Source organism: Chionomys nivalis, chromosome 5 (genome assembly GCF_950005125.1).
Source record: "Chionomys nivalis chromosome 5, mChiNiv1.1, whole genome shotgun sequence".
Taxonomy (NCBI): domain Eukaryota; kingdom Metazoa; phylum Chordata; class Mammalia; order Rodentia; family Cricetidae; genus Chionomys; species Chionomys nivalis.
The window spans coordinates 99863228-99878587 of record NC_080090.1 but is presented as its reverse complement, the minus strand read 5'-3'; the positions used below and the strand labels follow the sequence as shown (position 1 = coordinate 99878587).

The window sequence follows — 15360 nt, the reverse complement described above, 5'->3', positions numbered from 1 at the left end:
TGGGCCACAGCAGCTGGCCTCAGAGGGGCTGAGCAGAGGGGGGATTTTAAGAACTACACTACCAGCAGAAACCCTGGAATAACAGGAAACATCCCCCTCCCCACCTACCTTGCAGACAGGAAGCTTCGGGACAGTTTCCTCTGCAGGGCGAGGTCCTGTGACCTCAGAGTTCAGAGCAGTTCTGAGACAGAGCCCCTGTCCCCACTGCTCGGTTCTTCTCTCAGGGCTTAGTGTTCCCCTGCACAGCTGCCTGTAGCTTTCACTTTCCACAACCAGCGTGTGTGCGTGTGTGTCTCAGAGGTGTCTGCGCCCATGTGTGCATATGTATATGTGTGTATGTGTAGTGGGTGAGTGTGTCTCAATGCTATGTGTGTGTGCCACAGCAAACTAAAGGTGGGGCTTACCTGTCTCTTTCCCTTGTCATAGGTACAGATCTGAATCCCAGGAGACTCACCGGGATTTCCGGGTTCTTGTGTCCCAGGACAAAGAATTGTACCAGAAACACATGGTTAGAAATAGAGCCAGAAGCCGGGCAATGGTGGTGCATGCCTTTAATCCCAGCACTTGGGAGGCAGAGGCAAGCAGATCTCTGTAAATTCAAGGCCACCCTAGACATCTGAGTCCTACCCAGGGGACTGTGTGTACAGTGACATGTGTATTCAGTGATGTGTGTATACAGTGACATGTGTATGCAATGACATGTATGTACAATGAAATGGGTGTGCAGTGACATGGGTGTGCAGTGACATGGGTATGCAGTGACATGGGTGTGCAGTGACATGTGTATATAGTGTCGTGTGTATACAGTGACATGGTGTGCAGTGATGTGTGTATACAGTGACGTGTGTATACAGTGACGTGTGTATACAGTGACGTGTGTGCAGTGATGTGTGTATACAGTGACGTGTATGTGTAGTGACATGGTGTGCAGTGACGTGTGTATGCAGTGATATGTGTGTGCAGTGATGTGTGTATACAGTGACGTGTGTATGCAGTGACGTGTGTATGCAGTGACGTGTGTATGCAGTGACATGGTGTGCAGTGACGCGTGTGCAGTGATGTGTGTCTGCAATAACGTGGTGTGCACAGCGATGTGTGTATAGTTGTGTGTATATTGACGTGCGTGTATAGTGTTATGCGTGTACAGTGACGTGTGTGCAGTGACATGTGTGTGCAGTAACATGTGTGTGTACAGTTACACATCCCTGCTTTAGAGTCAGTCCGTTTCTCCTACATCAGTGATTCTGTAATTCTGTTCTTTTGGGTTTTTTTTTTTGTTGTTGGTTTGTGTGTGTGTGTGTACGCGTGCGCGCGTGTGTGTGGTTTTCCGAGATAGGGTTTCTCTGTGTAGCTTTAGAGCCTATCCTGGAACTTGCTCTGTAGACCAGGCTGCCCTTGAACTCACAGAGATCCACCTGCCTCTGCCACCCGAGTGCTGGGATTAAAGGTGTGCATCACCACCGCCCTGCTTCTGTTAATTTTTTTAAAAAGCTTAAGAGAACAGTGGTGAGCAAGTGATGGATTGGGACAAAAAAAGATCAAATCCAGTTTAGGGACACAGGTTTCCCCATGAAATACTGCACAAATTGACTTGGTGTGAGTGTTCTAGAGTGAGCGTTCTAGTGTGAGTGTTCTGGTGTGAGCATTCTAGTGTGAACATTTCGGTGTGAGTGTTTGGGTGTGAGCATTCTAGTGTAAGTGTTTTGGTGTGGGTGTTCTGGTGTGGGTGTTCTGGTGTGAGTGTTCTCGTGTGAGTGTTTCAGTGTGAGCGTTCTGGTCTGAGTGTTATGGTGTGAGTGGCACAATGACAGGATGTTTACCCAAGGCGCACAGAGTCCACCATAAGCTAAGTGAAGCAGTGGCAGAGATGGGAGAAACAGGCTGTTGTGGAGAAGTTCAAGCTTTACACCTGGTTCTGCACTGCAAACGGAAGCAAGAAGACACCCTTGAGGGCAAGAAGCAAAGGTACAACCCTGCCAGGGGACAGATGGCAGAACAGAATGAGGAGGAAGAACCATCTAGAAGCAGCCATGGCAAGCCCTGCCTGAGGAGTTTACTCTGGGTAAGGCCAACACCTGCTGCAGTGTTTGGAGTCAGACATCAGAACACTGCCAGGAGTTCACCCGGCCTGGGCCTGACTCAGGCATCTCCGTCGGTCCCCGAGTTTGGTAGAAGGAAGAGAACTGAGTCCACCCAGACTTCTGGACTGCAATACGCAGCAGAACTGCTCACTGGAGTCTGCACAGCCCACTGTCAGGAGGCGTGGAGGAGCGACCTCAGGAGCAGAAATGCTAATCTCAATGCGCTGATCTCAGGCCAAAAAAAAAAAAATCAGAGTGGGGCTGCAGAGAGGCGGCTAAGGGTTAAGAGCCCTTATTGCTCTTGCAAAGGACCAGGTTCAGTCCCCTAGCCTCTGGTAACTTCACTTCCAGGGAATCTGGTGACTTCTGATCTTCGTGGGCTCCAGCATATTAAGTATTTTCTTTTGCCAACAAACCTCTCCGCCGATGCAGTAACCCCAATCACACCAAATTAGAAGATGCTCACCGTTTAATGAATGACAGTGCTCTGGGGGGTGGGGGGGCGAGGAGAACTTGAGAGACCAGGGAAAGCTGGGAGATCTCTGGGGGGCAGTTTAAATAGCCTGTGGGAGTGATCTTGACCTTCCCTGGAGAGGGGTCACCCTTTGGAGAACTTTCTTGACCCTCACTGGGAAGATCTCACTGTTTGGCGGGCTTTCCTGGAGGTAGAATCTGGACTGCTGCCACTCCCAGGGCAGGGGACTTGGAATGTAGTTTTCCTGCCCAACATTTTAAGATGGATGCCAGGGGGCTGGGGAGAAGCCCCCCAACTAAACACAGTACACACACATGATGCACATATATCCTCAGGCATTGCGATGCTTTTGATGGAAATGACCCTCATAGGCAAAATTTCTCTCATTTTTCACTTTGAGCTTCGGGATCTCCTTAGGCAATAATTCTTTAAAAACAACTGCTAGCCAGGAGTTTCAAAGACCCCAGGCTCTTCTCCTGAGGGCATACTTGTTAGTGTCAGCACCCGCCTGCCCCCCCACCCCACATTGCTATGGAGAGGCAGAAGGCTGCCCAGACACCTGAGCCAGGCTCCTCTGCTCTAGCACAGATGTTTTAGATATTGTCTTAGCTACTTTCCCATTGCTATGACATAACACCAGGACCAAGGCAACTTAGGAAACATTTAACTCGGGGTTCACAGTTCCAGGGGCTGGCCCATGAACGTCATGGTGGGAGCAGGACAGCAGGCAGTCAGGTATGGTGCTGGAGCTGTAATAAAACATGACTTTAGCCATAGCAATGTCTGTTTCCTTCCAGCTTGTCTGACTGCAACACACTTCTCTCTCCTGGGCTGTCTCCACTCCCTGTCTTCAGCTCTCCCTGGCAGACATCCCACAGCACTGGCAGCTCCAATCCCCTAGGGTCTCCAAGGCAATCCAGGCTTCTGTTTTAAACAGCTTTATGTAAGGGTCTCCCGGCCTCCATTCAGGAACTCCCCTGGCACACACCTGACCTGGCAGCTCTCCTTAGCTTCAGGGGAAGACTCCAGAGTCCCTTGACTCCTGTGTCCTTGACTCTGAGGCCAGAACCCGGAGGCTGCAGCTGTGGAGTTCTGCTGCCTGCTTGGTCTGGAACCTGGGTCCCTCTCAGAATTACATCTGTACCTGTTTGACTAACCAATGCTTTCCTTTGCTGGTGGAGCAGGAGATCCCTCAGGCATATCCTTCCCACAGGTTGGAAGCTTAGCTGTGTGGGGTCTTGCCCTGAGGACGCCACTCTTTAGTTCACAACAGGCCTTTTCTCTTGGAGTAGAAGACACTGCCAACATTAAGTTTCCCAGTGCCCTTTTTCTCCACAAACTGTACGTTTTGTGTTTCTTTTTGCCCTGTTTGATCTTTCTTATGATCGACATGCATAAGAGTGCTCATTAAGAACTCAGGACAGAGACGACATCAGTTTGTTTAAAATCTCCGCAGTCCATGAAATGAGCCCAAAACTCTTCCATGGAACCTTGGATAGGGTCTTGGGACAAGAGTAGCCATATTCCTTGCCAAAATATTATAAAAATGATCTTTAGCTCATAGTATGTCCTCTGAAACCTCTTGAGCTGGGCCTCCATAGTCCTTATTGTTTTTTAGCGCCATTATCTTTCCAGTTCCTCCATTAAATCCCACAGACAGCCTTTATGTTGGCTGGGTTTATGTCAGCCTGACACATGGAGTTATGGGAGAGGAGGGAGCCTCAACTGAGAAAATGTCTCCATATGACCCTGCTGTAGCAAGCCTGTAGGACATTTTCTTAATTAGTGGTTGATGGGGGGAGGACCCAGGGCATTTTGGGTGGTGCCACCCCTAAGCAGGTTGTCCTGGGTTCTATAAGAAAGCAGGCTGAGCAAGTCCTAGGATGTAGCCAGTAAGCAGCACCCCTCACGGCCTCTATGTCAGCTCCTGCTTCCAGCCAGATTCCAGTCCTGTCTTGTCTTGACTGCCTTCAGTGACGGACTACAATGTGAAAATGTCAAGCCAAATAAACCCTTTCTTCCCCAACTTGATTCTGGCCATGGTGTTTTATCATAGCAATAGTACCCCAACTATGACAGCATTCAATTGCTTTCCTAGTCCAGAGTCCACATTCCTCCAAAAGAACCATGCTCAGGCCTATCACGGCAGCCTTCACTCCTGGCAGCAACCTCTTACACATATTTTACTCCTGGTACCAACTTATGTCTTAGTTACTTTTTTGTTTGTTTGTTTTTGTTTTTTTCTGAGACAGGTTTCTGTGTAGCTTTGGAGTCTGTCCTGGAACTAGCTCTTGTAGACCAGGCTGGCCTTGAACTCATCAGAGATCCGCCTGCCTCTGCCTCCCGAGTGCTGGGATTAAAGGCGTGTGCCAACACTGCCCGGCTTAGTTACTTTTTTATTGCTATGACAAAACACCAGGACCAAGACAACTTAAAAAAGAAGTGTTTGGGCATCACAGATCCAGAGGGCTAGTCCATGGTGGGAGCGTGGCAGCAGGCAGGCTGTCCTGGCACTGGATCAGTAGCTGAGACCTTACGTCTGATCTCCTAGGGGGTGGGCACAAGTACACATTAACCTCAAAGCCCACCATATGGCACACCTCCTCCGATAGGGTCACACACCTCCCAACCCTTCCGAACCAGTTCTGTGGGATCAAGCAGTTAAATACGTGAGCCCTACTAGAGACATTCTCATGCAAACCACTGCAGCCGCTTTTCTCACTGATGTAACCAAATGCCTGGCAGGGAGCCCTCAAGCGTGGTTTATCTGGACTCAAAAGTTTGAGGAGCTATAGTGCATCGCAGCAGAGACGGTAAGGTGAGATTCGTTTGTGTACAGGCGGAGAAGCAGAGGCCACCCCAAGGACCCACTTCCTCTAGCCATGCTCCACCCCTTGGTTCCACAAGCTCCCTGGAACAGCGCCTCTCTTCTGATACCAAGTTTTTAAGCCCACGAGCCTGTTGGAGGCATTTCACACTCTAACCACAGCACGGGCAAACCTCCCACATCTGCACTGTGCTCCACACACCCCGGGGATGCGCCTGCACCTCAGCTCCAAGCTCTGCAGCCTGAGAGTTCGGGGAACATTTCACCACGCTGCTGTCCCGGCCTTACGACTTCCCCACTTTCCATTCCACTTCACGGGTGTTTTCACAGGTTCCCGGCACATAAAATAGGCACACAAATCAAACACTCATTGATGAATCATAAAGAAATTTATTTTAAAACAATTTTTTGGCAACACAATTTAAGGATGAAAGCAAATTTACATAGCAGTGCGCCAGAAAGGGCTGAATTCAGGCTAAATCCTGCCCGAATACTTGATAATGCAGAATGCCTTCAAAAATCTCTCTTTTATAAAAATATTTTTATGGTTTATTTAACTTTTATTTTATGTGCACTGGTGTGAAGTGTCAGATCCCAGACAGTTGTGAGCTGCCATGTAGGTACTGGGAATTGAACCCAGGTCCTCTGGAAGAGCAATCCATGCTCTTAATCACTGAGCCATCTCTCCAGCCCTCATAAATCATTTTTCAGAGTTGACAGCGACTTAAATTTTATAACCTAAGTGCTGAGAAACAGCACGTGCAGGGCCATTTCAGAAACTGAGAAATTCTGTCCTCCCCCTAAGCCCAGACTCACCGAGGGATGCTTTCTGAAACTTAGGTCAGCAACTCAAACAGCTAACACAGCACGGCTTGGAGATGTGCTGGCGTGGGGAAATCAGCCTGCTCTCCACATTAAACCAGCATGGCTATCGAAGAGCAGAAAACTTTGTATGCAAGACAGTAAAACCCTACAGTTCAGAACATACAGCAATCTCAAACAGGGTTTCGGGCAGTGCTGGTTGGTGCTAGTGGCTCGACACATGCGCAATGGGAAGTGCGTGTGTTGTGTGTTGAGAGGCAGTGATGAAGTCACAGGCCACAACACAGGGTTGGGAGAAACATTATCAGCAAGAGCTGTGACTGAGGACCTGTTTTGATTTCAAGTTCAAGACCCCCTTGCTACTACCAAATTATTTTAGCAACCCCTACATTCAGTGGTGTGAGCACACATGGGGGCAAGGGCCACAGGTTTAAAAAGCTGAGAGCTTAGGGATCCTGTTGCCACTGCGAGGGACACAGCTCCAGAACATCCCCTGCATCCGTGCACTTACCCTTGGGGCCCTCCAGTCAGGTAAGACTAGCATCCATGTCTTCACTGAGGAGAATCCCAGGACAAAGCATGGTTGGAAATGAAGATATTTTAGAGGGACAGCTCAGTGGGCTAGCCCTGGACTCCACAGCTGAGGGAACAGAGCTGGTGAGATGGCTCAGTGGGCTAGCCCTGGACTCCACAGCTGAGGGAACAGAGCTGGTGAGACCCCTGAGGACCCAGTTTCCGATGCACATGAAGGCCTTTACTGACAAGCTCGAGCTGGTCCAGAGTTCAACTCTCCCACACAGTGGATGGAGGGAATGCGGCTTTCAGGGGAGCAGGAGTTTTTAAAGGAGAAACAGCAAGCAGGGAGTTCCATGTCTTGACATTTCGGGATTGGGTCAGGGGGTATGGGACAAGGTGATCTTTAAAATCATTGGTCAGGAGATTAGCGCAAAACCGCAAACTGCTGACAGGCTGTCTGAGGAACACCTGGACTGTGACGTTTATCGCCCTGTCTTCTGATTGGCTGTGTTTGCTCTGACTGTGGTTTTTGCTCCAATTTTGCTGCCACAGCACACTCCATGGTTTTTTTTCTGGAACTGAGTTCAACCCCTGATCACCAGATGTCTTAAGATGGAGTCTGTGAGGTCAAGTAGGTTTTCCTAGGACCTCACCACCATGCTGATGCGGAAAAGGAGACAGTTGGCTGCTGAGCCGAATGAGTGTCCGTGGCCCTGCAACACAGACTCAGGCTGCTCCAAAAGCAGAGATCCTCCACGGAGGTGGTCGCATGAGACCCTATTAGTTACACAACAAAGAAACCAAATCTTTCACCAGATACATTGGTGTGAACACAGGTGGGTGGGGACAGCAGACTGTGTGCTCTCTGGGGACAGTCTTAGCTTTTGGATTGGTGGAAGCCAGTGGCCTGCCAGGAACACACTGAGAAAGTGTTGATAATCACAGGAAGTCAGGTCACACACTGGACTATGCCACGAGTGCCTTTAAAGAGCAGAAAGTAGCCCGGGTCACCTGGCTCTCACCTTTCTAATCAGCAAACCCAGGCCTTTGGCTTCTTGGGATCCTTAACAAGTGTGGCTCTTGCTTGGGGCGGGGGGGGGGTTCCACTGTGCCACAAATTGTGAAAGAGAGACCTGATGCCCAGGCTGGAGCATTTCATAATGGCCTCTAAGAGAAGCAGGGCTCAAAGAAGGCATCTTTGGGGTACGGGGAAGTATACACAGCCTCGTCAAGGAGATGGTAAGGCAGGAAATGCAGTCTGGACTACGGCTCTGCAGGGCGAGGACACAATTGCCTGACAGTAGCTCTGAGTCAGTGCACACAGTTTGTCTCCGTCTACGTCAGACGTACTGGAAACACCTCAAGCAAACTCTGCCAGGTAGTTAACTAAATGCTGCCTCTAGTGGGCTGGCTGTACCTCTGTGGAAGACTGCTGACCTAGTGCACGCGCGCCCTGGGTTCTACCCCAGGCTCTGTCTAAACTGTGGAGTGGAGCATACCTAATCCCAGAGACAGGAGGGTCAGAGGTTCTAGGTCATCCCGGGCTACTGCGCTTACTTCTAGGCCAACCTGGGATCCTGTCTTTAAAAAAAAAAAATTAGCTTCAGCTGGGCAGTGGTGGTGCATACCTTTAATTCCAGCACTCTGGAGGCGGCGGCAGGAGGATCTCTGTGAGTTTGAGGTCACCTTGATCTACAAGAGCTAGTTCCAGGGCAGCTAGGGCTACCCAGAGAAGCCCTGTCACAAACAAACAATAACAACAACAAAAAATTAGCTTCAGTTGCTATGGTACCTAGGCAACAGTCAAAGCAAACATACCTGTTCTCCCTCCACTGTAAGATAATGAGATGCCAAAGAGAAAAGAAGTGAGCTGTTGTGTTAACACTATGACAAGAGGAGAAGCAAACGGATAGTAGCCTCCCTGTTTAGGACAAACGGAGGGACCGGCACCACCAATACCCAGTGGTTGCTGTAAGTGGCAAGACTGGAAACCTCACGCTCTTCTTCCAGCACTCCGTACGCCCCACATTTCTCTGAGGTGATTATCAATTAGTGAGCATATAAGAAACAGAGAGGGCAAGGCTTCCCATGCCGAGTCAACAGTCTGCCTCCCAGAAGCTCAAGCGCTGCCTACCCTGGTGTACGCTGCTGCCACCAAGAGTCCTTGCCTCAAACAAGGTGGAGGGTGAGGAAGACACTGACATCATCCCCTGACCTCCACACACATGCACAGAAGAAACAGGAAGAACAATCAGGGTGCGACACACAGGGAGGTGACAATTTAGGTGGAGTGGTCATGGAGGGCTTCTTGGAGGAGGCGGCACACACTAGAACTGGGAAGGGGCCGGCACAGAAGTCATAGGAGAAGCTGGATGATGCACCTGTGTCTAGGACAGGGCAGGTCACAGGGCAGATGCTTGGGCTGTGTTTGTCTAGTTAATATACAAGCTAAGGAATGAATGCTGCATACTGGAAAAGCTGCTAGGGCCCAAGACCAAGTTTCAAAGGTCCTGATGAAGCTTGGCTCCCTTGGGGAAGTAATGAGTCTGTGCCTGAGGACAGGACTCAGATGCTAGGGGAACACCAGCAAAGAGCTGCGGAAGGCCCAGCCCTGGGTTGAACAGAGCCTTGTAAATCGGCTCCAGGTGACATCATAATCTGCTGGTCAGCCTGCGTGTGTGTGTCTGTAGTTGTGATCTGCTGGTCAGCCTGAGTGTGTGTGTGTGTGTGCGCGCGTATGTGTGGTCAGCCACCTCAGCCCCAACAGTGTGCGTGCGTGTGTGTGTGTGCGCGCGTGTCTGCAGTCAGCCACCCCAGCCCCAACAGTGTGCGTGTGTGTGTGTGTGTGTGTGTGTGTGCGCGCGCGCGCGCGCGCGTGTCTGCAGTCAGCCACCCCAGCCCCACAGTACTTTCCTCACACAGGCCAGTGTGGGCACGAGGACACCGGATGGCAAGGTCAGGCAGCAGGACTGCTATGGAAGCTCGAGGACGTGGCTCCTGTCCTTGGGAGCGGGGACATCTAATTTAATGCAGAGATAGCAAGTGACAGCAGCCGCCAGTGCTGGGAACCTGCTCACAGGTTTTCATACCCGGCTTCCTTTGTCCTCACTGGGGAGCTTATCTTTCTGCCACAGACAGGGCGGGGGAGGCTTGGTAGTCTGCCACAGCATGGGGCCTCCTCCACCTCCACAACGTGAAGAGGAGGTGCAGGGAGCTGAGCCTGCTATTGCAGGCATTGGAGGGAATGTGTTCTCTTTGGGGGACAGGGGTCACCTAGGGGGTGGAGGCTAGGAAGAGGGCTTTGTGTTTACCTGAGGGCAAATCCCAAGAGGTCTGTAAGAAAGAAGCTGGGCGTGGCTTCCTAGGCCTCTAACTCCAGCACTGGAGGTCAGAGGCTGGGGAGACAGGAATGCTGGGCCTTGTTGGCCAACCTACCCCCATGTTCAAAGAGATCTTGTGTCGAGGGAATAAGGTGAAGAATGACAGACAGAAAGGACACGTGACATCACTGTCTTCTGCACATACACATCCCCTTCCCCACACAGGCGTCAGCAGGTGACCAGGTGAGTTCAGGAGAGACACTGCGGGGGGGGGGCACATCTCAGGGCCTTCCCACCCTTTAAATACACTGGTTCCTGCCCTCCGGGCTGTTGGTCTCCCCAAAGTCATGCACCCCACTCACTCCGGGAAATGGGTCATTTTAAGTTTCAGTGTGTGTGCACCTCAGGGCAGCTGTGCTTGTGGATAAAGTACTTGCCATGCAATGGTGGAACAGACAGAAAGCTGGGTGACAGTGCCCTACAATCCAGTCCTTGGGAAGCAGGGACAAGGGGTCCTTTGGGCAAACTGGCTAGCTAGACTAGCTAGAATCTGGAGAAGATCTGGGTTCAGCAAGAGATCCTGCCTCGATGAATAAAGTGGGCTATCAAGGTTGACACCCGACATGAATTTCAGACCCCCACATGTACCTCCCTAGCCCACCCCCAACTCGCATGAGTATTTGAATGTGCAAACACACACACACCACACACTTAGAAAAACCGGTTTCCCATGGTAACATCCTTTTTGAAATGTGGGAGTACCAAAAAGCCCGGTAAGGAAAACAGACTGTAACACCCCCAAGCACAGGCCATCACTGCTATGGAGTCTTGCAGACATTTCTGTCTGTTCAGAGTTGGTCCTGGACACGGGTGGTGGCTCCTGAGCTGGGGAGCCCTCTGCTGCCTGGCACCGGCCTCCTCCAGCAGCTTCTTGATGCTCACCATGCTTCAGGAAAGCCTGGGACTAAATAAATGGTGGTTCCCATTCTTCTCTGGGAGGGCTGAGAGCAGGGGCAGTAGGGGTCAACGAAGGCACTCTGCTTCTCCCTGGGCAGCCCTTCCTCCGCAGAGAACAGCAACCCCCACCCCACCCCACTACACCCCCAGTTTTCCTCTAACCACCTAAGACTCTCGTGTCAGGGAACCTGAAGGCTAGGCCCAGGGATGAAAAGCAAAAAGGACGAGCAACCAGGACTCCGCTAAGCAGGAGCGGGCGGAGAAGGGAGGGTCAGAGAAAATGATGCTCCAAACCACAGAGCCACAGCAGCTTATCAGAGAGGATTGGATTTGCTTCCTTTCTTAGCCGGTGGGTGGCAGGCCCCGGTTTACAACATAAATTTCTTGAGCCTTGGTCCTTTCCTAACATAGTTCTAAAATAATCAGACTCAAGCAGGGCCAAATAAAAGAAAACGGGACTCAAGGTTGGGAGTACTGAATCCAAGTCCTAATTCTGCCGCTAACCAAGCCTTCTCCGTGTCCAGTTTCTTCACCTGCTCCCGGCCTGGTGGTGTCTGATATCCTCCCTGGTACCCACCCCTCCACTTCTCTGGTGACTCCGCACAACGTTTTGGGGGAAGCCTGAGAATCGCTAATGGCTCTGCCAAGGTGGAGTTCAGCCCCGGGCACTACCCTAATCGGTGTACTGCCTGCACACCGGACCTTCGCACGGGGCCCAGGGGCAAAGCCCCTGCTCCTCGCGCGCAAGTCCATCCGTGCTGGGCAGTTGCACAGTTGCTAGCGCGCTGACTCCCACGCCCGCCAGCCACCCGCCTTTGCTCTTGCACACCCAGGCGTCCGCACACTCGCACCGCAGGAGTCCCAGCGCCTGCCGCGCCCCCCCCCCACCCCGGCGGGGATCGGGAGGGCGGTCCCCCAAACCCCGCGCCTCGGCCCTGCGGCGACAGGCCCGCCTTGCCCTGCGCCCAGCCCCGCCCCCTCGGTTCCCGACCCCGCCCCGCTCTGGGCCCCGCCCCCAAGCCTGCCGGGAGGATGTGAGCTCATTCCCTCCTCCATGTTCCGGCCTCCTCCAGGAAGCGTTCTCCGGAGGTTTCGGCCGCTCACAGTCAGCGGCCCGGGGGTCGCGGAGTCCGTGGCGCGCCAGGTCCCACCTGACATCGCACGCAGAGAGGCGTCGGCCACGTAGGTGCGGAATGAAGGCGGGCGGCGTGGGCACCCACCCAAGCCTGGGCTCGCGGGCCCGGGTAGCGCCTCCGGCGTAGGCACCGCACCGTTCCCCGCCAGCTCACGCTGTGTCCTCGGCTTGCTTCCGGCCGGGCCACGTGACTGCGCGCACGTGTTCCGGCCTCTCGGAGCGGCGGTCTGCAGCCCCCCCCCCCCCTCCGCACAGCGGGCGGATGTCCATCTAGAGGCGGTGCAACCTTCGCCATGAACCCCAGGGGCCTGTTCCAGGACTTCAATCCCAGTAAGTTTCTCATCTATGCCTGCTTGCTGCTCTTCTCCGTGCTGCTGCCCCTGCGCCTGGACGGCATCATCCAGTGGAGCTACTGGGCGGTCTTCGCGCCCATCTGGCTGTGGAAGCTCCTGGTCATCGTGGGCGCCTCGGTGGGTGCGGGCGTGTGGGCCCGCAACCCTCGTTACCGTACAGAGGGGGAAGCCTGCGTGGAGTTCAAAGCCATGCTGATTGCCGTGGGCATCCACCTGCTGCTCCTGATGTTTGAGATCCTAGTCTGCGACAGAGTGGAGAGGGGCACGCACTTCTGGCTGCTGGTCTTCATGCCACTCTTCTTCGTTTCCCCGGTGTCCGTGGCTGCCTGCGTCTGGGGCTTCCGACATGACAGGTCCTTGGAGCTGGAGATCCTGTGCTCTGTCAATATCCTGCAGTTCATCTTCATTGCCCTGAGGCTGGATAGGATTATCCACTGGCCATGGCTGGTGGTGTTCGTGCCCCTGTGGATCCTCATGTCGTTTCTCTGCCTGGTGGCCCTCTATTACATCGTGTGGTCCCTCCTGTTTCTGCGGTCCCTGGATGTTGTTGCTGAGCAGCGGAGAACACATGTGACCATGGCCATCAGCTGGATCACGATTGTCGTACCCCTGCTCACCTTTGAGGTCCTGCTAGTTCACAGACTGGATGATCACAATATGTTCTCGTACATTTCCATATTCATCCCCCTTTGGCTCTCATTACTGACTTTGATGGCCACGACGTTTAGGCGGAAAGGGGGCAATCATTGGTGGTTTGGTATTCGCAGGGATTTCTGCCAGTTTCTACTTGAAGTCTTCCCGTTCTTAAGAGAATATGGGAATATCTCTTACGATCTCCATCATGAAGACAGTGAAGATGCCGAAGACGCATCAGTTCCAGAAGCTCCGAAAATTGCTCCAATGTTCGGAAAGAAGGCCAGGGTAGTTATAACGCAGAGTCCTGGGAAGTACATTCCGCCACCTCCCAAGCTAAACATTGATATGCCAGACTAAACTCACAGACTGGGCCTTTAGGGGAAAGACAAACCATGTGCCCATGAGCTCCACTTTGGTTTTTTTTTTTTTTCCTGTGATCATCCAGCCCTGGAATTGGGGATGGGCCCTCCTCATTTTACACCCTTCGTGAGATGGAAGCCTCTTGCCGTTGTCAGTGTGTACGGTAGACAAGGAAGGAGGCTGTGTTAGTTTCAGTGTGTGTACGTAATGTGTGAGAGAGCTTGCTTTCCAGGTCCGTGTCTTAAGAGCTAGCCAAAGGCGGTAAATTGAATTGTTTCTAGGCCTTCAGAAGACCTGAAAACTACATAGCTGTTTGTTTTTAAGCGCTACTTATGCCTACCAAAAGTATTGTTTAAAAAGTATTTTTATACACGGCTAGTCTAAAATTGTATTCTAGAGTGTGTCCATTGTGACATAATGGCAAATGTCCCAAATCCTCACCCCCCTGTTCCATAGCCCTCATAGTTGGTATTTCTAGTGTTCCTCCTGTTCAGATAGTTGTTTTCTTTGGACTTTGCTGGCACAGGTCTTTAGTATTCTAATAGGCGAATTTTCTAATGAGTGAATCTGCATATGTTAGTATTTATATGAATGTTTTAGCAGTGTTCTCTGTTGAATTGTAAGTCTTGGCAATACCATTGTATTGTGTTAAAAGTATTTTTTTAAAGCTTCTGTGTGAAGATACATGTTTATTGCGACTGTCCTTAAAGACTGCGTGAGAGGCTGGGATACTGTCGGTACTGGGAATGAAAGTCCGGTGTGTCAGCAGTCAGTGGTAGATAACAAAAGTTACCTTAGAGTTGTCATGGTGCCCCCAGAGAGACAGGACACCACCTGAGAGTAGGTGGCATGCGCCAGTGTGGTGCCAGGCCATGTGACAGTCATTTACCTCCTTGGCGTTTTCCGCACAGGTGGCATCATCTCTTAAGCAACTCGTGGTTTGGCCGTTCTGAGATCTGTCCTAATGTAAAGCATTAATGTTGGAACTCTGAGAGAGTGGCCAGCAGGGGGCGGTCTTCTTAAGGTCCAGTCTTTCTGGTCTATCAGTAACAAAGGAACAAATGTTTAGGGTGTTGTTAAAGATGAGTACAGGAAATTAAAAACGGGACAAAAGCCAGACCTTCTCGGAATAAGGTTCTCATAGGGAAGAAATAAATACTTGGAAGTTAAACTAGCGTGCTCATACCACCAAGAAGAATGGAGGTATGTCTTTATTAGTAGCTCACTGAGAATTACCTGAACCGGGTCCATTACATAACTGTCCCATTTGAAGAAAAAGGTGAACCTAGCACTGGGGAGACAGTGTGGTCGGGAAAGTGCTTTGTAGGCTAACTCCTCAGGATCCTGTGACGTCAGCCTGGGGCAGTGGAGCCTGGTGGGTTCTAAAACACTGAGTTCCAGGTTCTGGTGGAGTGTCCAGGAGAAGGCCCAGGAGGTAAAGGTGCTTGCCACTAAGTTTGATCTCCAGGATCCACATGATGAAAAGAGCCAACTCTGCTCTGGCTGTCACACACATAAAACAAGAGTTAACGATGAAGTGGAGGCACTGGGGCAGTGGGGGAGCTTAGCACTGGGGCACTGGCTGTTCTGGTTGCAGACCACAGCTTGATTCCCAGCACTCACACGGTGGCTCCTAACTATGGCTGCAGTTTGAGGGGATCCACTGCCCTTTTCTGGTCTGTGCAAGCAACAGACATGAGTGATACACAGATATGGGTGCAAGAGAAACACCTGTACACATAAAATAAATTTTTCAAAGGTAGAGAGCAATAGAGGAAGACACCTGATGTTCACTTTGGATTTATACATGCACACAAACGAGATGAATTCACTGTTTGAGCGTCATTCAGAACCATGTTAACATCTGCATACATGTTA

The 15360-nt window shown here is 51.5% G+C and overlaps 1 protein-coding gene across 1 annotated transcript; it reads left to right on the top strand.

The window, feature by feature from the left end:
* The first annotated feature begins 12053 nt into the window (after positions 1 to 12053).
* On the top strand, positions 12054 to 14107 carry Tmem185b (transmembrane protein 185B). Its single transcript, XM_057770072.1, has one exon. The coding sequence runs from the start codon at positions 12427 to 12429 to the stop codon at positions 13477 to 13479; it is 1053 nt and encodes a 350-aa protein (XP_057626055.1). The 5' UTR covers positions 12054 to 12426; the 3' UTR covers positions 13480 to 14107.
* Positions 14108 to 15360: the final 1253 nt, after the last annotated feature.

What these genes read in the sequence shown, in the direction of transcription:
- Tmem185b (XM_057770072.1), top strand. Translation starts at nt 12,427, where the DNA reads ATGAACCCCAGGGGCCTGTTCCAGGACTTCAATCCCAGTAAGTTTCTC.